Source organism: Euleptes europaea, chromosome 18 (assembly GCF_029931775.1).
Source record: "Euleptes europaea isolate rEulEur1 chromosome 18, rEulEur1.hap1, whole genome shotgun sequence".
NCBI classification, from domain to species: Eukaryota; Metazoa; Chordata; class Lepidosauria; order Squamata; family Sphaerodactylidae; genus Euleptes; species Euleptes europaea.
Genome location: NC_079329.1, coordinates 1,238,744 through 1,262,106, shown reverse-complemented (window position 1 = coordinate 1,262,106; position 23,363 = coordinate 1,238,744). Strand labels below are relative to the sequence as shown.

At 50.2% G+C, this 23,363-nt stretch overlaps 2 protein-coding genes across 2 annotated transcripts; one reads left to right on the top strand and one right to left on the bottom strand.

Moving 5' to 3' along the window:
• CHRNB1 (cholinergic receptor nicotinic beta 1 subunit) lies at positions 1–12,523 on the top strand. The gene is made up of 11 exons (XM_056863613.1): positions 1–52; positions 393–532; positions 1,500–1,544; positions 2,368–2,477; positions 3,544–3,652; positions 4,075–4,222; positions 6,250–6,441; positions 8,672–8,895; positions 9,798–9,973; positions 11,483–11,630; positions 12,383–12,523. The coding sequence occupies exons 1-11, from the start codon at positions 1–3 to the stop codon at positions 12,521–12,523; spliced, it is 1,485 nt and encodes a 494-aa protein (XP_056719591.1).
• Positions 12,524–18,442: 5,919 nt separating this feature from the next.
• Positions 18,443–22,624, bottom strand: LOC130489742 (thialysine N-epsilon-acetyltransferase-like). Its single transcript, XM_056863533.1, has 6 exons — positions 22,531–22,624; positions 21,480–21,534; positions 21,048–21,131; positions 20,083–20,184; positions 19,148–19,188; positions 18,443–18,619 (listed from the first exon to the last, which is right to left on the bottom strand). Exons 1-6 carry the CDS (start codon positions 22,591–22,593, stop codon positions 18,443–18,445), a joined length of 522 nt encoding a protein of 173 aa, XP_056719511.1. The 5' UTR covers positions 22,594–22,624.
• Positions 22,625–23,363: the final 739 nt, after the last annotated feature.

Sequence of the window (23,363 nt, the reverse complement as noted above, 5' to 3'; positions counted from 1 at the left end):
ATGGCCCCCAGGGCAGTGCTTTGGGGGCTCTTGGGGGTTCTCTCCGTGGCAGGTAAGCATTCCACTGGCATGGTCTGTCTGCCCCTTCCCAGGGGTCCCAGAGGTGGGGGTGGTGGGTGGGCGGGCAGTGGGTGGGGAAAGGACAATCCCCAAACTATTCAACCAGACTTTTCAGATGTTTGCAAGACCGTTTGGCATTTCTGGCATTTGAAGAATTACACCGCATGCAAGTGACTTGCCCCCCTTCTTTTACGTAGCTTTTGTAGAGAGTTTCACCCGAAACTTGTGGCTCTGCATGTCACAGGGCTTAAAAGTCCATTCCCCCTAACTGGGGAGGTGGGCAGGTGCCCCCCAGCCATGCTGGAAGGCTCTCTCTTGCGTTCTCCCTCTAGCCGTGACGGCTTCCGAAACAGAGGGGCGTTTGCTGAATGCGCTGTTCCAGAACTACAGTGCGACCGTGCGCCCGGCCCACAGCATCAGTGACAAGGTTCCCGTACGGATCGGGATGTCCCTCTCACAGCTCATCAGCGTGGTGAGTTCTACTTTGGAGCAAGGGCCTTGAAGAAGCAGATCCAGGAGTCCCCTCCAAGGGGGGCTGGGGAAAGGTGTGGCAGCGCAATAGCCAATCGGAAGCCAAAGCAGAACCTAGTTTGGCCTGTAGATGATGGCACCGCTTCCCTTTCCCTGGCGGGAATTCCACAGGGCAACTGCAGGGGGCGACATTGAGGAGATGCTCTGCGCAACACGGTTTGGCTCAACGGCATAAGGAATTCTGCCCTGGTGGGGGAATCTGGACCCCTCTAGATAAGGCAAGCGCAGCCGCTCTAGGTGGAGAAGTAGTTAAAAAGCAGCAGCGGCAGCAAAGACAACAGCTGAGGTTTGTCCCTGGCTATTAATAACTGAGCTATCCGGGAACGGTTGCAAAGACTAATGGCTTCTTGTTTACATCCTTCTCTGTGGATGAGCGAGGGGGGGGGCTCCCCACACACACACACACACACTCCTCATCTCAGGGATTCCCCCACCCTTCCTTTCCCATCTCCAGCCAATTCAAAATAATCAACTCTCCCCAAGAACCATTTTTCCTACCTGCTACTGCTTCAGGGGCTGTGGAGACCCTTGAAGTTATGCACACCAGACAGGTTATGGTGTAGTGGTTAAGAACTGTGGTTTGGAGCGGTGGAGTCTGATCTGGAGAACCGGGTTTGATTCCCCCACTCCTCCACACGAGTGGTAGAGGCTAATCTGGTAAACTGGATTTGTTTCCCCACTCTCCCACATGAAGCCAGCTGGGTGACCTTGGGCCAGTCACAGATCTATTAAGAGCTCACTCAGCCCCACCTGCCTCACAGGGTGTCTGTTGTGGGGAGGGGAAGGGAAGGGGATTGTAAGTCGGTTTGATTCTTCCTTTAGTGGTAGAGAAAGTCGGCATCTAAAAACCAACTTTTCTTTCTTCTTCATCGTCACCCTGAGTTTTCTTTGGGAATTTTTTTTTTCAGGATGAAAAAAATGAACAACTGACAACAAAGGTTTATATGGATCTGGTAGGTAAAAATCGCAATGTGTGTCTACCTGGTTGTTTGTCTCACAAACGCATAAGCTGCCTTCCAGACATTTCCCATGCCAGAGAAGTGAATTTGAATCCGGTTTGGTTCCAAGATAGCTTGTCAGCCATGAGAGGGATTCAAACGATTCCAAAAACAGAAAGAGGGGGGGAGTGAGAACTTCCTCAGGGGATGAAACACTTTCCGAATGGCACTTCACGTCGATCTGGTGCCCCGAATCTGCTCTGAACAGCTGTTTGACCTTGGCTGGGGTGTATAGAGGGGGGAGTGATTTGGTTCCTCCTGTCTGACCACCCCCCCCCCAATTACTTGAGTGGCTATGAAGCTGCTGTAGGTTGATCAATCAGGACTGCAGGATTTTCTAATGATATTCACTGACTTCCCCAAGGAGGCAGTGAAAGGCCTTGAGGCATGGTTTGTGGGGCTTGTGGGCCTCCAACAAATGCAGTTTTCTGTTTTTGTTTTTTAAACCCACACACACAGTTTTCTGGGTTTTGGCTTTAAAAAAAACTTGTGTTTGATGGGTAAATAAGTGATTAGAGACACGGGTTCAAATGCTGCCTCTCCGCTGGGGTGCTAAGCTAGAAGGCACTGTCTCTCAGCTGCCCTTCTTGAGTGTGTGAAACAAGAACAAGAGCAACTATCCTCTCAGGGTGCGGCATCTGGTAGCAAAGTTGTTCTGGAAACTCAACCACTGCATGTATATCTGATACAAACTCTGTCTCCTGGTCCGTCTTTTGTGGCCTCGTCCCCATGGCCCTCTCGGCACAAACCTCCGTCTCTTTCTCTCCACAATTCCCAGACATGGACAGACTACCGCCTCACCTGGGACCCTGCCGATTATGAGGGCATCACCTCCGTCAGGATTTTTTCCAACCGAGTCTGGCTCCCAGATATAGTGCTCATGAACAAGTGGGTACATATGAAAGCTGGGAGCTCTGGCAGGCTGAGCAAGGGCAGCTACTTCTGGGCTGGGGGGCGAGGGGGGGTCCTCTTTCTACAATACACACATATAAGTAGTTTAAAAGGGTAGCAGTGTTGGTCTGCAGTAGAAGAGCCGGATTCAAGTCCAGGAGCACCTGAGAGACCAATGAGGGTTTCAGGGCATGAGCTTTCGAGAATCAAAGCTTTGTACCTGACGAAGGGAAGCTCTGACTCTCGAAAGCTCCTGCTGCCCCAAAACTCTCATTGGTCTCTCAGGTGCTCCTGGACTCGAATCGAGATGTAGCACATGCAAGAGAGTTTCCGTCGAGACATTAGGAAGAATTTTCTAAAAGTTAAGAGCGGTTCCTCGATGGAACGAGGCTTCCTCGGGAGGTGGTGAGCTCTCCTTTCCTGGAGGTTTTTAAGAAGAGGTTAGATGGCCATCTGACAGCAAGGCTGATTCTGTGACCTTAGGCAGATGATGAGAGGGAGGGCATCTTGGCCATCTTCTGGGCATGGAGTAGGGGTCACTGGGGGTGTGTGGGGGAGGTAGTTGTGAATTTCCTGCATTGTGCAGGGGGTTGGACTAGATGACCCTGGTGGTCCCTTCCAACTATGATTCTAAGAGAAACTGTAAGTGCTTCAGTTTTCGAAACTGCATATGGGGTGGCTCCATAGCAATAAATAACTATATGATACCTAATGTTCTTAAACTTAATAAGTGGGTGGAAGGTGGTTTTCAGTAGGGGGTCCATCACTTATAGGGTGGGGTGGAAAAAGCTGTTGTGAAAGGGATTTCTTGTCCACTACAAAATGCAGCTGCTTCTACTGCGGAGCGGCTGTTTATAAGGAAGATCCTTGTGCGAGGGTGAAAAGCAGTTTCTGTAGAGCAGGGGAAATGTTTCACTATCGGGCAGGGGTCCCTCCTGGAGCATGGGTGAAGGGAGAGGAGGGGGTCATTTTTTCATAATGCCTCTAGGTGGTTATAGAATCATAGAGTTGGAAGGGACCAGCAGGTTAATTGCCTTCTCTGCCCCTTCTCCTCCCCCTCCAGTAACGATGGTGGTTTTGACATTTCTCTGATGGTGAACGTCTTGGTGAGCAGCAAGGGGATCGTCCAGTGGCAGCCGCCAGCTGTTTACCGGAGTAGCTGCATTATCCAGGTAGGCATCGCGGCATGACCTGCAGCTGGCTGGCTGCCAGCCCTCCTCACAGGCACACCCATTCCCTCCTCCTGTGCCACCCCTAGCCATGCCATGGGTGGCACAGGAGGAGCCACCCATGGAGCCACCCAGGGCCTTGCCGGCAGTGTTATGAATCCAAGATGCCAAGACCCACCTGATTCCCATGCCACCAGGAGCACCGTGCGACACAATGATGGTACGCGCGAGAGCAAGACAGGGGGTCGTGGGGTACTCTCAGCACTCAAAGGGAAACAGAAACTTTGCTTCAGAGGGCAACGATGTTGGTCTGCTGTAGAAGAGCTAGATTTTAGGGGAGGGGGCGTGGTAGAGCATCTGCTTGGCATGCAGAATGTCCCAGGTTCAATCCCCCTCTGACCCCTTTCTGCTTGGGGGTGGGACAGGTCACCTACTTCCCCTTTGACTGGCAAAACTGCACCATGACCTTCCGCTCGTACACCTACGACTCCTCGGAGGTCACCCTCCTGCACCCGCTGAAGGAGGACGGGGAAGAGCTGAAGGAGATTGTCATCTACGAGAACACCTTTATCGGTGAGCCACTGCTGGGCGGGGCGGGGGAGGCCCAGAATGCAGGTTTGCATTGCCAGGGCCAGGGGAGGGGTTGTCTCTCGTTCTATCTTACCGGGATTCATGGCACCAGGCCGGCTCTTCCCCCGATGCCAGGGCCTCCGTAATCAGGAAGAGAGCGCCTCTGGACATACCACACTTGCGGTGGAGCAGGCATAAGAACATAAGACATTTAGGTTTATCAAGTACAACTCTTCTAAATCTTGGCTATCAAGGAGCAAAAACAATAGTCAAACAGAGGCTTTTGGACATTTCCCTTCAAGATGACAGATCAAGGGCTTACTCGGTCCCAGTAGTGGAGAACCGTAAAAAAATTTTGGCCCCTCCAAATTATCTCAATACCTTAGAACACCCTAAACACCGGAGAGCCTTCACCTTAGCACGTTTTAATGCCCTTCCATCTGCTCTTCTTGACGGGAGGTATGCCAGCCTCCCTTACGAATTCCGCCTCTGTCCATGCCAATCTGGAATGGGGGAAACGGTTGAACATGTGCTATTACACTGCCCATTTTATCAAGACATACACAAAACGCTCATTGATCCAATTTTGTCTAGCTTCCCAGATAGAGACAGAGTTTGCTATACCACTTTATTATTAGATGATCCTGTTAAAGATATTACCTATCAGGTTGCGAGATTCTGTGCTAGGGCATGTGCAATAAGGCAGAAGAAGCTGCTAAAATGACTTTTACGTCAAACAGACTATTTTACCAAATATCAGACATTCTGTTTTAATTATTATGATATCTCTTTTTGTAAAAACTGGTCTTTGACCGTAATAAACAAATTATGATGATGAAGAAGAACATAAGAAAGGCCCTGCTGGATCAGACCCAGGCCCATCAAGTCCAGCAGTCTGTTCACACAGTGGCCAACCAGGTGCCTCTAAAAAGCCCCCAAACAAGATGACTGCAGCAGCATTATCCTGCCTGTGTTCGACAGCACCTAAGATAATAGGCATGCTCCTCTGATACTAGAGAGAATAGGTATGCAGCATGACCAGTATCCATTCTAATTAATAACCATGAATACCCCTCTCCTCCATGAATATGTCCACTCCCCTCTTAAAGCCCTCCAAGCTGGCAGCCATCACCACATCCTGGGGCAGGGAGTTCCACAATTTAACTATGCGTTGTGTGGAAAAATATTTCCTTTTATTGTTTTGAATCTCTCGCTCTCCAGCTTTAGCAGATGACCCCGTGTTCTAGTATTATGGGAGAGGGAGAAAAACTTCTCCCTGTCCACTCTCTCCATTCATATGGCCCAAGAGCTGACCAGCTCAGCTCAGGACTGGGCAAGGGCAACGGCAGGGGTCAGCTGGCCCATGACCCACTCCCCTGCTGACACTGGCTGGTCCTGTGCGGAGGAATCCCCGTGGCACTTGCAGTTGGCTCATGGCTACCCACAGGCAAGACGCTGGGAACTTTCCTGATAACTGAGAGGGCTCATCTGCCGCTGGTGGCTCCGTGTGTTTTTCTGTCCTCAGTGGCCACAGCTATCCCCTGCATGTTTCGAATGTCTCTTTTGGGGTTGCTACCAAACCTTTCCAAACTCTCTTTCAAATTCACAAAGGAATCACAGCAACAGGAGAAGAGTCTGATGTTCTCTGTTTGCTCCCTTGCTTTCAGTAGTCTCACCCAATTCTTCCTAAGCTTGCCAGCCTCCAGGTGGGGGCTGGAGATCTCCTGGAATTACAGCTGATCTCCAGACTACAAAGATCAGTTCCCTTGGATAAAATGGCCACTTTGTAGGGTGGGCTGTATAGCACTATATCCCGCTAAGGTCCCCTCCCCGATCCCTGCCCTTCATAGGCTCCACCTCCAAATCTCCAGGAATTCTCCAACTTGGAGTTGGCAATCCTACTTCTTCCTGATATGCAGGCCAGCAACAGATAGGTGGCCATCAAGATGGCGAGTGTGTGTGTGTGCACGTTGTGTCCAAAGAAGCTTGATTACATCCTGGGCTTTCTTTGCCCTCTCTTCTTCCTTCAGACAATGGGCAGTGGGAGATCCAGCACAAGCCAGCCCGCAAGAACACCCTCCCCGGAGACCCCCTGTACGAGGACATCACCTTCTACCTGATCATCAGCCGGAAGCCTCTCTTCTACCTGATCAACGTCATCATCCCTTGCGTCTTAATCACTATCCTGGCCATCTTTGTCTTCTACCTGCCCCCAGACGCAGGTGAGTGCCCAAAAAGCAGGCTGTCAGCTCCTCCTGATGCTCAAGGACCGCCCCTCCTTTGAGGCTGACGTTTTCAAATCAGGTTGAAATAGGAAAGTCCCTGAGTTTCACCACACAACTCCCTGTTCTTCCAAATCCCCCCGGTTATGCTTTCTAGCGAACAAGACGTCCGTCAGGCAATGAGAAACTTCCCGCCTGTCTCCAGCTGGCAAGACGGCTGCAGCCAGAGTCCCTTTCTTTCCCAGCTTTTGTCTCCCACAGAAGAGGCATTCATCTGCCTATAAAGCTCTGCCTTGAAAAAGACTCTCCGGCCTCCGAGAATAGTCTGTCCCTCCACCTCACAGATTTGCGTATTGTTCTGCTTTGCGGCTTTCTTTGAAACATGGTTTGTCACCTGGAGGGCTGATCGGTGTGGCCAAAGGAGATCATATTCATCAACAGGGGACTTGTTCAGATTCTATTTACTCCACTCAATGGATCTCGGGTCACAGGGGCTGGGAAGGTACTGTTGCCAGCTCTGGGTTGGGAAATACCTGGAGATTTTTGGGGTGGAGCCTGAGGAGGGTGTGGTTGGGGGAGGGAAGGGACTTCAATGCCCTAGAGTCCAATGGCCAAAGTGGCCATTTTCTCCATGTGAACTGATTTCTATCAGCTGGAGATCAGTTGCAATAGCGGGAGATCTCCAGCCACCACCTGGAGGTTATTAACTATAATAAATGGCAGCATGTGGCTTCAAAGATAATATAATGTGAAATATACCAACCGGAAAAATAAACAATATTATAGAATATAATAATTCTATTTTTTGGAAAATCCAAAACACAACATATATTCATAAACACTGTGTTGAAAACCACACAGAAACCTCACTGGGTCTGAAATAACAAAAAATGTATATATGCAGATTGCTTTTAACAACAATTCAAGAATTATTTCTGTGGCCCTAACAAAGGCTCATGTATATTCAAGAATTCTTGAGTATACATGAGCCTTTGTTAGGGCCACAGAAATAATTCTTGAATTTATGTTGTTCATGTTTTGTTGTTAAAAGCAATCTGTATATATACATTTTTTGTTATTTCAGACCCAGTGAGGTTTCTGTGTGGTTTTCAACACAGTGTTTATGAATATATGTTGTGTTTTGGATTTTCCAAAAAAATAGAATTATTATATTCTATAATATTGTTTATTTTTCCGGTTGGTATATTTCACATTATATTATCTTTGAAGCCACGTGCTGCCATTTATTATAGTTTCCTATTTTATAGTATATATTATATAGTATTCCTATATTATAGTATACCTATTTCCAGCATAGGTATTTTCTTCTTCCAGTTTACCACCTGGAGGTTGGCAACCCCATGGGAAGGCCTTGCCGTGCCGGAGAGCCGCTGCCAGTCAGAGGAGACCAGGCTGAGCCCAAAGTGCCAAGGCCTGCCTATGGGAGGGGCCACACCTGGTCCCAGGTTCAGTCCCCGTGTTCCCAGGTGCTGGGAAGGGCTTTTACCTGCCAGAGACCCTGGAGACCAGGAAGGGAAGCCTGACTGGGTAGAGTGGACCACCCAGGATCCAGCATGGTAGAAGGCAGCTTTGTGTGTTCACGGATGACCAAATGGCTCCGCTTCAGCCATGCACAGAAAATGTTATCCCACCGGACGTGCCAACGTGTTCCCAACCGGAAGTTCCAAACCCTGTCATTGGTTCACTCAGAAGAACACAGGCGCTGTGCCCACTCTAGGAGCAGTTCGCCACCCCTTAGCAGACTGGCACTGCTGTGGCAGACATTGCAAGGGGGGGCGAGTTTCTCCTCCCTCCCAGACTGTCACAGCACCAACCAGGTCAAGAAAGCTCAGGACGTTTTTTGACACCATAAAGCAGAGAGTGGCTCTGAACATGTGTGGAGTGATTCCCCCTCACAGTTGATGCACAGAGCTCAGATTTAGCAGGCAAAGCACACTGGTCAGATTTCTGGGCAATAGGGCCTGCTGCAGAGAAAGCTAGTTGTGCACATGGCCTACCGGTTCCTCAGCTGCAACGAACTTCACTGTGGATTTCAGTGGGTCTTGAGTGCGATTAACTTTTCTCCACGCCCAAAAACTTTTCTCCATACTGGTTCCCCTCTCCTGGGACACTCATGAACCGGAGTCTGGGCGTCTGGTCAGTGCTGCGTTCCCTCTGGGATGGCATCGTTTCTTGTGAGTGACTTCTCCTTCTTCTCCCCCTCACCTAGGGGAGAAAATGACTCTCTCCATCTTCGCCCTCCTCACCCTGACGGTGTTTCTTCTCCTGCTGGCTGATAAAGTCCCGGAGACGTCTTTGGCAGTACCCATCATCGTCAAATACCTCATGTTCACCATGATCCTGGTCACCTTCTCTGTCATCCTCAGTGTGGTAGACCTGAACCTGCACCATCGCTCTCCCAACACCCATGAGATGCCTTTCTGGGTGAGGCAGGTAGGGCTTTGTGCTCTAGGGGGTCACCAGGTATCACCTGGATATCAGCCATGTCCCAGAGGAAGAGGAGTGGGGCAGTGGGGGAAGCTAGATCCATCTTGTGTTTGGGGAGTTAGATTTGAGCATCCTCTACATTCTTTGGTCAGCCCTTTCCTTACCCACATGGTCACTGTTGTAGGCCCAGGTCACGTGGTGGCGGTAGAAAGTGCTGTCAAGTCACAGTGGACTTATGGTGACCCCATAGGGTTTTCAAGGCAAGAGACATTCAGAGGTGAGTTGCCATTGCTTGCCTCTGTGTACAACTCTGGATTTCTTTGGTGGTCTCCCATCCAAGTAAGAGATCTGAGAAAATCCAGCTAGCCAGGGCCCTCCAGGTCAGGGCCTGGGTCATGTAAGCACAACAAACAGGAACACACCAAGAAGAAACTTGGAGAGCTGTGGCTTCATGTTAGAGATCTCTAGTCCCTCCTAGGCTTCCTAAGCTGAAAGGCATGTCTACATGATGCATGTCAGCCAGTTTCAAACCTGCTTAACAGGTCTGAAACTGATTTCTAGGGGTAGTTTAGACATGCCATCTTGGGTAGGGGGAGGTCTGCTTTAGTTTAAAAATCAGCAGGTTGAGAATGGGTGAGCAGGAGGAACTCTGGGGCAATGCAGAATCAGGGGTGGTCCTGCAAGTCAGCATCTTCTAGGCACCCCAGACTACTTCTTGGGAGCCTCCCAGAAGATCATGTTTGCCCCAGCCTTTGTCTGGGGCTTCTGCAAAATCTTGCCTGACTCATGCATTTTCTGGATGACCCAAATGGGCTGAAGGCAAGATGAGTATCTGCCTGCATGACACAACTGACCTCCACAGGGTTTGTGAAGACTCTCTCTCTTTCTCTGTATCTCTCCCTCTCTAGATTTTTATCCACAAACTTCCTCGGTATTTGGGGCTGCGTCGTCCAAAGCCAGAACCCACCCTCAAACCCATCCCCCTCCCCCCCAAACAGGAACCCGCGGTGAAAAGCAACCGCCGTGTGGACGAGTATTTCCTCCGCACACCTGCCTATGATTTCCTCTTCCCCAAGCCTAACAGGTGAGTTCTCGACCAGGGGAGGGTATCTGGGTGAAATTTCTGGAAAAGTATACATTGAGGTCCCCTGCGTTGTGCCTGCCGATACCTTTCCTGGTGCCTGTAGAGTATTTTTAGAAAGTGGGCAGGGCCAAGATGGGGCTTTTGCCCAGAAAAAACTTCTGATTGGTCGTTGGAGATTTGATTAGCTGTGCAGGTTTTTATCCCTCACTAAAGCGGGGATTATCTATTGCACTTCTGTGCTTTCACGCCTTAGGGATGGAGAGCGTACCCGCTGCCCCTCCCGTTTGCCGCTCTTTGGAAAGCGGGAATGAATAGACATGGTATGGGTACAGAGATCAGGCATCTGGCATTCAAAATATTTAAAAAGCTTAATAAGCAATTAAAAAGAGTACATGTGGTCTGTATGAGCATCTGGCTGAGCACAGATATAAAGAAAAGGTGAAAACATGCAATTCTGTAAACCCTATACTAACTCTAAATGATGTTTAATTAGGATAAACTTTTAAAGTTGGAACCATTACCTTATTTCTGAGAGCTGGAGCTTCTCCCATTGTCCCGTGACACATGGACACAAGATGGAGTCCCTAGGTAAAGGTTTAGTCCTTCATGGCCTGTACCCATCTGAGGAAGATAAACAAACCAGAAGCAGCTTCTGGGGTCAGTCCTGATCTTTTTGACCTCCAGCCTCTTTCCCAGTCTCTGTTCTTTAGGTGTGACAAAGCAGAGGTGTTAGATGGTAAACCTTTGTCTCACTCCAGCCAGAGCCATTTGCATAACTAAGTCCTGGAGTGTTCTGTGCTTGGGGTCTGATGACTCGTGTGTCATTTCCCCCCCCCCCCCGGCATGTTTCCTCTTTGCCAGATACAGGCTTGCAGCAGGGCTCCAGTACATGGACAGAATGCAGTGCTAATTATTGGAATACAGATGTGATTGCTAGGGTGGAGAGCATTTCCCCACAGCCTGTATCCTCCCATTCTGCTTGCCAAGTTGGAAGCCTTCCTCACATGAACTCATGAAGCTGCCTTATACTGAATCAGACCCTTGGTCCATCAAAGTCAGTCTTGTCTACTCAGACCAGCAGCGGCTCTCCAGGGTCTCAGGCAGAGGTCTTTCACATCACCTACCTGCCTAGTCCCTTTAACTGGAGATGCCAAGGATTGAACCTGGGACCTTCTGCATGCCAAGCAGAGGCTCTGCCACTGAGCCACAGCTCCTCCAACAGAAGAGGCACAGAAAGTGGCTCCTTTGACTGGGAAAAAGCTTCCATGGTGGCCATTTGCTTCTAGGGTCTGTGTTGCCCTCACTCTGCATGACCAATGGCTTCCAAAAGAACCCAAAATGTCCATGTTTTTTTTTCACGGCAGCCAACATTTTTCATAAAAAGTCCTCCTTCCTTTCAGCTTAGCTGTACTTACCCAAAAAACAGAAATAGCCATTCCAGCTCTGATCGAGACGAGGGTACTGCTTCTTCCCCCGGTGAACCCACCACGCCTTTCTTTCCCTTCCAAGGTTTCAGCCAGAGGTGTTCTCCACAGATATGAAGAAATTCATCGAGGGCCCCAGCCACTGCCTCGCCCTGCCCCCGGACCTGAAGTCCGCCATGGAGGCGGTCATGTATATTGCGGAGCAGCTGCAGGAGCAAGAGGATTACGATGCGGTGAGCGGTTGGGGGGACATGTTAGAGGGGGGGTTGCTGAGGCCTCAGGACTCCCATACTGTCCTGACAGCCTGGTTTACACAAGCAAGGAATTCCATGCAGGGGCAGGCCTTCCTGTGAGACCGGTTCCAGCAGTTAGAGTTTTTGAGCACCGTTAAGTGCGGTCAAAGAGCCCCGTGGTGCAGAGTGGTCAGCTGCAGTACTGCAGTCCCAGGCTCTGCTCATGACCTGCGTTCAATCCCAACAGAAGTTGGTTTCAGGTAGCCAGCTCCAGGTTGACTCAGCCTTCCATCCTTCCGAGGTCGGTCAAATGAGTACCCAGCTTGCTGGGGGTAAAGGGAAGATGACTGGGGAAGGCACTGGCAAACCACCCCATAAAGGAAGTCTGCCTAGTAAACGTCGGGATGTGACGTCACCCCATGGGTCAGGAATAACCCGGTGCTTGCACAGGGGACCGTTACCTTTTTTAAGTGCGGTCAGCTGGAGGGAACAGATGGCTCTCACCTACTGGGCACAAATGCACCAGGGCATTCTCTTGCACGAGACCCATGGAAATGAAGAGGAGATGTGCAAGACCACAATTATCCCCATTAATTCCACTTGGGAGTGGTCAGGAGATTCTCCCTAGAGATTTGTGGCATCTCTTGATCAGCCAAGCCAATCTCAATCTGGCCCCAAAGGGCAGCCGGGGCTGTTCTTCCTGGCTGCCCGTCTCGTCGTAGGTGATTGTCTCGTCTTCCCTTTGCTCTCAGCTGAAGGAGGACTGGGAATACGTGGCCATCGTCGTGGACCGCCTTTTCTTCTGGACCTTCATCGTCTTCACCACCGTGGGCACCCTCACAATCTTCCTAGACGCCAGCTTTCACCTCCCCCCCGACAACCCCTTTCCCTGAGCCCCTGAACTTCTTCTCCAAACTGGGGGAGGGGATCTCTCCTTGCGTTTCCAGCAACAAAGAGTCGCCAAGAGTCGTCAAGAGTGCAGCAAGTCAGAGAGAACACAGCTCTCTTAAGTTCTGCAGTTGACTCAATGTGTGTCAGTGGTTCCCTTCGGATTTTAATCTGCATTAGAAGTGAGCTGTTGAGCAATTGCCAGCGTTGACTTTCAGGTTATAAGCATTAAATGGCCAGGATTAGTGGGCCTCAGGAACCACAGAGTTTGTGTGAGGTTACTCCAATGTGTTGGTCAATAGAAGGTTGGCACATGAGCTCCGGTAAACCCATCAACAAATCCAAACAATGTATAAATAATTGCATAATAATTTCTTTGATTATTGTATACATTACAAAATATGTTGTTTTCCCTTACTTTCATGGAATTTAAAGCCAATGTACCAGAATGATGTGAAACTACCCCAGTGGGTTAAGTAAGCGTACTTCTGAGTTACACTAGGGGTTGCTGAGTCATGGCCCTATTTACTCTTGATTTACTTAGCCAATAGATTTTTAAATACACTATGGCATACCAAAGAGGAGAATAAAGACAGCTGTGCTCTACCAATTGGGTACATTGTAATCTCACCATCCTTCTAAGAAGCATTAATGGTTCTTCCTTCCTTATTTTGTCCTCAGAACAACCTGTGAAGTAGGTTAGGCTGTGAGAAGGTGACTGGCCCAGGGTCATCCAGAGAGATTTGTGGCAGAGGCATCCTGGTTTAACGGTAGAACCTCTGCTTTGCATGCAGAAAGTCCCAGGTTCAGTCCCCGGCATCTCCAGGTAAAAGGATCAGGTAGGAGGTGACGTGAAAGGCCTCTGCCTGAGACCCTGGAGAGCCGCTGCCAGTCTGAGTAGATGACGCAGAATTTGATGGATCGAGGGTCTGATTCACTTTAGGGCAGCTTAATACGAGCAGTATAGAGTGGGAACTGGAACTGTGGTCTCCTTAATTCCAGCCTCACCATAGATTTGTGCCAGGGTGCTGAAGAAGGGAAGTGGCCCCATTTGCAGGTATGTCTTGGTAGTTACCCTAAGTGATGCTGAAGAAGTAAAGAGCATCCTTCTATGCCGGCAGGGAGAAGAACTTTTGGGGTGGGGCACTATGGGGGGGATAGAGGAAGAGGCATCCCAAGCAAAGCAGCTGTTCCCTCTCCAGCGTGATGTTGTGATTGAGAGCAGCGGACCCAGTTCCTCACTCCTCCACATGACACCTGCTGGGTGACCTTGGGCTAGTCACAGTTCTCTGTGAACTCTCTCAGCCCCACCTGCCTCACAAGGTGCCTGTTGGGAGAAGAAGAGAAGGTGATTGTAAGCCTCTTTGAGATTCCTCATGGTGGAGAAAAGCGGGGTATAAAAACCAACTCTTCTTCTGGCCTGTTGGGCGTCAGCCAAGCTCTGGCCAGGCACTGCACACCAAAGGGCGGGTGGACTTGGACTTCCACAGCTGCAAAGGTGGGCATGAAGCAACCAGTCCTTAGACCAGGAAGAGGCACAATCCCATTTAATATCATGTCTGTTTGCACCTCTGAGTAGCCCTCATTGACGGCCACCTGTGGAGCCAAAAAGAGAGAGGCCAAATGACGTTCCGTATGTAGAACCGGTTTCAGCCAGTGTCCGACCAAGTTGGCAAGCATTCAGCTGGTCCAGAGAAAGCCAGCTGGATGAAGAAGGCAGGAAAGAGTCACTCACCCCTCCTGCACAGGAGTTACTCTCCTTTTTGGATGTTCCCACAGAAAGGTGTAAGGTCGCCAGCTCGTTTTTTAGCAGGCTTGCCAATGAGTAATTAACTTGTGGGATTCACTGCCAGTGGATGTACTGATCGCCATCAGCGTGGATAGGTTTAAAGGGGGGTTAGACAGATTAGTGGAGTGGTCTATCAGTGGAATTTCCCCACATCGGCCACTCATCTGAGCAAAACCTCCTATTCAGTGGAACAGGCTTCCTCGGTAGGTGGGGAGCTCTCCTTCCCTGGAGGTTTTTAAGAAGAGGTTAGATGGCCATCTGTCAGCAATGCTGATTCTATGATTTTAGGCAGATGATGGGAGGGAGGGCAGCTTGGCCATGTTCTGGGCATGGAGTAGGGGTCACTGGGGGTGTGTGGGGGAGGTAGTTGTTAATTTCCTGCATTGTGCAGGGGGGTTGGACTAGATGACCCTTCCAATTCTATGATTCTTAGGGGCCACCCAGCAAACAAGTAAAATTGGCCCCCACCCACTCGTGCAGCCTTCTCTGTGGTGGCTCCCCCCTGCGCCTCTATCATTTTGCACAATGTACAGGGCATTCTCATAAAGGTAGCAGAACTACAGCATAAAGGATCAGCCCTGCAAAGGAATAAACTTTTCCTACAGTGATAGTTCCGTTGCCTGAGACAACAGTTCTTCAATTACCAGGCCCGCTGCATTATTTTGTTTTATTAAGAATCTCACTGTTAGATTGAATTGTTGCACGTAAGGGATAAACGTTACCTACATCGATCGCCTCATTGCCTGAGGCAGTTTTTCGCTTGCTTGTGCTGTTTTCCAGGTCTTCAATCCCAGCTGGGCAGCATTATTTTGTTTTATTAAGAATCTTTGCCATTAGGCTGAATTGTTCTGTCATGTTTCGTGCTCCACTCACTGATAGACCGAATAGTCTTTCTCATACCAGTAATCTTCCCAGCCCCGCTGCCGTATTCTGCTTGGCAAGGAGTATTTGCTGGTAGTTTCAGATGTTTTTATCGTACTTTGACATTCGCTTGCTGACTGACTGTGTCCAGGAGCGGACCCGTTGCCAGAAGCCCCCACCCCACCCGCAGGCTTACCCAGGTGACATGGGGAGCTTACTTGGGAACTCAAGGTGCCAGCAACAGGGGAGCCCGCCAGGCCCGTGGCAACAAGGAGAAATGCTGCGACAGATGTCAGAGATCAGTTCCACTGGAGGAAACAGCAGCTCCAGAGGGTGGACTCTGCAGCATGACATCCTGCCGAGGTCCATCCCGTCTCCAATCCCTCCCCAGGCTGCACCCCCAAAATCTCCAAGAATTTCCCAACCCAGAGCTGGCAACCCTAGAGCAGGCCAGTGATGAGGGGGCTGGCTCTCTCTCCAGGCTGCGCTGGAGAGATCCCATGGAGGAGAGGAGGAGGAGGAGGAGGAGGAGGAGAACCCGATGCTGCAAACCCCTTCCCCAGTTCTGAGCCTCTGCAAGCCCAAATGGGACAGAAAAGGGGGTCATCATGGATCAGGGAGCTGCAAGGCAGCCTCAGCCACTGTTAGGGTTGCCAGGTCCCTCTTTACCACTGGTGGGAGGTTTTTGGGGCAGAGCCTGAGGTGGGCGGGGTTTGGGGAGGGGAGGGACTTCAAAGCCATAGAGTCCAATTGCCAAAGCGACCATTTTTCTCCAGGTGATCTGATCTCTATCTGCTGGAGATCAGTTGTAATAGCAGGAGATCTCCAGCTACTACCTGGAGGTTGGCAACCCTAGCTGCTGTATGAAACATAATGCCGGCCAGGAGGTCTGATCCAGTACTGGTCTGATCCAGCAGGTCTCGTCCGATGCTCTTGTGTTTATGCCCATTTCCATACATTCAGCCTCTGTTAAAGGGACAGAAGATTTTCCTCCAGGCCAGTTGGCAACCCATGCTATCCTGAGTACAGTTCAAGAAGGACTGCCCAGTAACAAAACTGGTTACTCCCAAGGAAATGGTTCCTGTAGGAGAAGCCACAGCATGGAGGGCCAGGAATGACCTCGCAGGCTTGGACTCCGGGGTTCTTTCAGGCCAGGCGGGACGAGGAATTTTGGCAGGGAGTCTAAATTACAATTGGAATTGGAGTTATTCAATAGATTAGTTATTCAATAACAGCCCTGGAAGTTTCTGCAAATGGCATGCCAGCCCCACCCCACCCCCCTGGCACTGGCTGGGAAGACCCCACTGCACAAGAGATGGCCTTTTCCCCACTAGAGAGACTCCAGCCTCCAGTACAGAGCCTCCCGGCAGGGCCTGATTCTGGCTCCTCAGTTCGGGCTAGAGATGCCAGCCTCCAGGTGGGGCCCAGGGGTCTCCCAGAATTACGACTGATCTCCAGACTAGAGAGGTCAGTTCCCCTGGAGGAAAGGGCTGCTTTGGAGGGTGGACTGGACGTAGGGCTGCCAGGTCCCTTTTCGCCACTGGTGGGAGGTTTTGGGGGGCGGAGCCTGAGGAGGGCAGGGTTTGGGAAGGGGAGGGACTTCAATGCCATAGGGTCCAATTGCCAAAGCGGCTGTTTTCTCCAGGGGAACTGATCTCTACCGGCTGGAGATCAGTTGTAATAGCAGGAGATCTCCAGCTAGTACCTGGAGGTTGAGAATAAAAATTACAGCCTAAGGCTTCAATAATACAATAGATTCAAAGATTGCAAAAAGGCAAAGTTTACTTGATTGCCTACGCATGTGTGTTCATCAATCACACATATATATATTTTTTCTTTTCTTTGCTTGTTGTTTCCACAAGATAGTATTCTTTGCTTGTCATTTTCACAAAGCAGTATGGTTACATAACAAATAATAACAGCTCAAAGGTTACAAGTATGTAAATAACTGGCAGGTTTAAATTGAATTGTTGATTTATATTGTATATATAACACCTATATATAGTTATAAATGTAAATATAATTTTCTATGGCTACAGAAAAACTCGACGACAATTACAGCGTCAAGAAAACACTCAGCTCAACTTAATATTGTCTTCTCCGCGTTGCTATGAGCAGCTGAAGAAAACTGTGAATCAAGCATATCTTACCGGAAGCTTGTTCTGCTCGAACGGGAGATTTTCCCATAAAACTTTGTGTATATACTTGTAACCTTTGAGCTGTTATTATTTGTTATGTAACCATACTGCTTTGTGAAAATAACAAGCAAACAATACTGTCTTGTGGAAACAACAAGCAAAGAAAAGAAATGTGTGTGTGTGTGTGTGTGTGTGTGTGTGATATAGATATAGATATGTGAAAGATACTGCAAACTTGGCCAACCTGAGAAATCAGCAGTGGCTGAACATGGACTGACCCAAACAGGACACAGGGTCTTATTCCAAGACACTGAAATACTGGACAATTCTACCAACTATTTTGTCAGATTGCACAGAGAAGCCATTTAAATTCATAAACATCAGCACAACTTTAACAGAAGAGAGTTTAAGAATTAATAAGGCTTGGCTTCCTGTCCTGAAAACCTCCAGACTAACAAAGACTACTGTCTACAATAGCCATGCGGATTAGCTTTGGATTCCACATGTTAACAGATCACTTCAGGATACAATGGTTCCACATTAACATACCACATCCTCATTAGCACATTATCTTGATACTTACAGGACAATGATTTGCACATTACCTTTAATACTTTGCAGGACAATGGCTCAGCTCAAACCCAACCCCGTTCTGACTATATATTACTCTTCCTACACACTTGACACTGAGAGACACTGTCCTTCAGTGTTACTCCTCTGAAGATGCCTGCCACAGCTGCTGGCAAAACGTCAGGAAAGAAAATACCAAGACCACAGTCACACAGCCCGGATAACCTAAGAGAACCAATATATATGGGATTGATGAAAACACATGCATGGGCATTCAACTTTGCGTTTTTGCAATCTTTGAATCTATTGTATTGTTGAAGCCTTAGGCTGTAATTTTTATTCTCAATACTAATACTCCATCCCCCAGGCTCCATCCCCCAGGAATTTCCCAGCCAGGAGTTGACAACCCTATGAAAGGCACCTGACGCCAGCGCAGAAAACAGCTCTTCTTTATTTTGACAGAGACCGGGGTTGGGCGGGCCCTGAGTGAGCCCCTGAGCGGCCCCTGCCCGGCGAGGGCCAGGGCCTCATTCCATCAGGCCGTCTTTCCCTCTGCCCAGGGGCGGCTAACATTCGCTGCGGGCTGCCATTCTGCGTAGCTGCGTTTCCTGGAATCGGAAGAGGTTCCAGCCGTCCTTGGCGGAGAGGTCTTCGCCGCCGTGCTTATCCAGGAATGTTATGTTCTCTGGCTTCTCGGAGCTGACGTGCATGCGGAGCTGGGAGCAGCCTTTGCGCCAGGCTGCCTGAGGGCAGAAGGAGGAAGTGGCCCTCAGAAGGGACAGGGGCCCCCTCCGCCACCTTGTGGCGTGACCCCAACATCAGCACTGGCTGACCCGGCACTGGGCAAAAGGGATATTTAGCCTCCCCACTGGGAGATCCCCCTTTCGCAGCAAGGGTGTGGGAAGGATTTCCCCATGGCTCTCCCCTATGCCACTCTTCAGGTCAGGTGCACAGGAAAGACACACAAGGGGGGAACCAATACCCTGTTCCTTGCCCCCAGAAGTGGGGGCACGTGGCGGATTCATGCTCCTGCACCACAGCCAGCACGTGCCAGTCAGTTGCTCCCCATAATGCTTTGCAGGCTTTCCTCGCTCCTGTGCCACACGTGGAACAGGAGTGCTACTTGAGCGCATATACCTGAAGCCTCCTTCTCCTCTCGGTTGGCCAAAGCCAGTCCTGCCCTCCCAGACTGGCTGTGGCTCTCTGGGGTGGGGAGGGCACAGCCCCTGACCAAGCCCAGTGAGACACACCTGGCCGGGATGTGGACTTACCTCTGTCGCTCTGTTCAGGAGCATCTTCCCAATGCTCTTCCCTGAAAGAGAGAACCAGGGAAGGGCTAGAACAAGGAGACCAGGGAGCTGGGCACTAGGACTCCTGGGTTCTCCGAACTGATGGAGAGTCCAGTGGGGAGGCAAAGGGGAATTTTGGAAAACCTGAGAAGACCGTGGGATCTACCTACATAGTACATTTCTATTCTATTCTGCCTTCTCTTCGAGGAGCTCAGGGTGGTGAACATGGTCCCCCTGTTCCCATGTTATCCTCACAACAACCCTGTGAGGTAGGCTAGGCTGAGAGAGCGTGTCTGGCTTAAGGTGCGTCAACCAGCTTCAAAACAGAATGAAGATCTCAATTCAGGTCTCCAACCGGGGGTCCGTGGACCCCTAGGGGTCCGCGAGAACTAAATTAAGGTCCACGAAACAAAGTTATAAACCCATAATAAATTAATATTTTCAATTAAAAGTTCTCTATTATAAAAATATATATTCAAATATTATTCTAAGTTTAATGTTTAACTAACAGTTATGATTAAAGTTTATTTTCAGATTCTCGGAATTTATATTTTGAACCTTGGGGTCCCTGCACCGAACAAAAAGGTCCTAGTGGTCCCTGGTCAAAAAAGGTTGGGAACCACTGGTCTAGATAGAAACTCTTTTGATTTAATTTCCACCCATTGGTTCTGGTCTGACCTTCCAGGGCAACAGAAAACAACTTGCTGGAATATACTTAACTGTAGCTGGACTCAGCCCTTTCTACCTGTTATCTACTCTTATGTACTCCTTATCAGAGTGGTAAAGGAGAAGAGACTGAGGGAAGCACATTTTCTATACTATTTTCAGCCATTACGGCCTGATGGGCAGGAGCTAATTCCAGAGTATCGGAGCAATGAGTCCAGTGTTCAACCGTCCCGGTTGCCCTCTGGCCGTACCTCTGAATTCAGGCATGACGTACAGGTTGTCCATGTAAAGGTTTCTTCCTTTCCAGGTGCTGTAGGTATAGACGGACAGGACGTATCCAATGAGAGTGTGACCTGTGGAGTGGAAAGATATCATGGCACGCAGGGCAGGTGATGGGAGATGACCTGGTGGGTGGAGATGGCGGCTCACCTGACTCAGCACAGCTCTGAGTAAGCCTGAGGCGGGGGGTTCCAGTTTCAATAACATGGAGGGCAGACTTCATAGAAAACAGTCTAGAGAGCTGATGTCAGCAAAGGGATCATTGGCTCTCAAAAGCTCTTACCCCAAAAATCTTCTTGGTCTCTAAGGTGCTAACAGACTCGACTCTAGCTAAATTAGAACATTTGTAGCAGAACATATTCCCCTTCCACCAGCGACGTAAGCTGGTTGGACTACGCTGCTGCTTACTCATCGTCCTACCAACCCCTCGGTTCTCTCCCCAGAGACCTCCTGGGCGTATTGTTTTTAGGGGAGATTACGGCCGCCCCCCTAGGGTTGCCAACCTCCAGGTACAAGCTGGAGATCTCCTGCTATTACAACTGATCTCCAGCCGATAGAGATCAGTTCCCCTGGAGAAAATGGCCACTTTGGCAATTGGACTCTATGGCATTGCAGTCCCTCCCCAAACCCCGCCCTCCTCAGGCTCTGTCCCCAGAACCTCCCGCCAGTGGCAAAGAGGGACCTGGCAACCCTAGCCCCCTCCCACATTACTCTTCCTGTTTTGCAGAAAGGGGGCCAATTGGCCGTGTGGAGGGGAGTCAGGGACTCTGACGCAAGCCTGCTCTATCTCACCCAAGCTGCTCCCTTTAGTCCCAAGGCCCTCCACATCTGTGTGGAGGGCCAAAATCCAGCCGGTGCAGCTTCCCCTCCCCTCCCAGAGTTCCTAGCTGTCCAAGTGAGGGAGCACGGATCCAGATCCCCAGAAACCCCCAATTACCTTCCTTGCTTTTTTGCTGTGGGGGAACCTCCGCTACAAAACACTCAAATCTGGGATTCTTCCCAAATCCGGCCTCCATCAGCGCTAGAGAAGAAGGAAGAGGGGGGTTGTTAGTCCAGATGTCACATGCACCCCTGCACAATTGTTGGTACTGTTGGGAAGGGTGCCAAGGGAGGGGGGGCTGAAGCACTGAGGGTTTGGGTCGCCATGTGCCTTGAACAGGTGAACAATTAGGAGATGTTTGCAAGTGATGTTTTTCATTGTCCAAAACTTTGCCTCGTGTGCCGTTCAAGGTAGGAGAGCAGGCTGGGAGAGGGGCCACACCTGCGCAGGATCCTGGCAGAAGTCCAAATATAGAAGACTTGCCCCCCCCCTCCAGTCCCAGCAAAGGGGTCACGGGCCCAAAGGCACCCACCCCAAACAGCCCCCTACCTTCCTCACTGGTTCTGATCTCGTTCACAGGAACCTTGTAAATGACTGCGATCTCCTGCAAAGATGGATGGAGGCTCAAGGTGAGAATCCGCAGGTACAATGGCACCCATTCCCCCCACCCCCAAATCATACACCTCCTCAGCCTCAAAGGGCCTGCTGTAGTTGCCAGGGGACCTGGTTCTCTGGGCCAAGAGCATGGGTCAGCCCAAGAGATTTTGGGAAACTTTGTCCCTCTTTGTCCACATCAGTGGGGGGGAGGGCAATTCTTACAAAACTTTTCCTGCAGAGATCTTAGCCCCCATTCCTGCTAAGAGGACTCCCTCCCAGACTGGGCTCGTGATGAAACACAGAAACACAGGGCTGGAAGGGACCACCAGGGTCATCTGGTTCAACCTCCTGCACAGTGCAGGAAATTCACAACTACCTCACCCTCTACTTCCCTGGTGACCTCTGCTCTAAGCCCAGAGAAAGGGGAAAAAAACTCCAGGATCCTTGGCCAATCTGGCCTGGTGGAAAATTCCTTCCTGACCCCAAAGCGGTGATCTGGGTCAACCCTGGGCATGTCAGAAAGGGCCACAAGAGCCAAGCACCTGTTCACCCCTTTCTGCCCTCCCTCTCGTGATCTGCTGACGTTCACAGGATCAAATGAGAAAGTCTCTTTCCTGTTCTGCTCCCATTTAGGGTTGCCAGCTCCAGTTGGGGAAATTACTCGAGATTTTGGCAGGTGGAGCTTAGGGATGGCGGCATTTGGGGGAGACGAGGGACCTCAGTGGGTCCTAATGCAAGTCCACCCTCCAAAGCAGCCATTTTCTTCAGGGGAACTGATACGTACAGCCTGGAGGTGATTTGTAATCCTGGGATATCTCCAGGTTGCACCTGGAGGTTGGCAACTGTATTTTCTGGCCGTGTTGGTTTATTCCTCGGCGGCAACCGGGAGGTGAGCCGTGAATGCTGGGCTTTGGCTCCAGAAGAAGCCCCCACCGACCCACCCACCCCTCCCTTGTCTCCTCTCCTCTCCCACTTCCTTCTGCCCCACACACCCTTCTCTCACCTTAATGAGGCGCATGATGTCCTTGAGGTCTTTGGGGGTGCAGGCACGCACAACGTAAGCCATGGCTCCCAGCCCTCCTCCTGCTTGTCTGCCTACCGGGCTCCCTTCAGCCTTCTTCGGGACCAAAGGGTTGCTTCCACCACGCACGTGACGCCTCGCTTCAGTTACTTCACTTAAGGTGAGGCCAAGAGAGAGCTTAATAATCAAACAAGAGTGGGGGGGAGATTGGGGGTGGCATCTCTGATCAGGTGATCACTGGACCAAGTGGGCCTAGGGTTGCCACTTCTGGGTTGGGAAATTCCTGGAGATCGGGGGGGGGCGGACCTGGGAGGGGCAAGGTTTGGGGAGGGAGAAGAGTCCACCCCCCAAAGAAGCAATTTTCTCCAGAACTGCCCTCTGTAGGCATAGAATCATTGGAAGGGACCACCAGGGTCATCTAGTCCAACCCCCTGCACAATGCAGGAAACCCACAACTACCTCCCCCACACACACCCAGTGCCCAGAAGATGGCCAAGATGCCCTCCCTCCCATGATCTGCCTAAGGTCATAGAATCAGCATTGCTGACAGATGGCCATCTAGCCTCCTCTTAAAAGCCTCCAGGGAAGGAGAGCTCACCACCTCCCAAGGAAGCTTGTTCCACTGAGGAACCACTCTGTTAGAATATTCTTCCTAGTGTCTAGATGGAAATTCTTCTGATTTAATTTTGACCCATTGGTTCTGGTCCGACCTTCTGGGGCAACAGAAAACAGTTTAAGATGGCTAATAGTTTATAATAAGAAAACAGTTGACTCAAATGGAGAGTTCCACTTTGTAGGGCTGAGAATTGAGGATG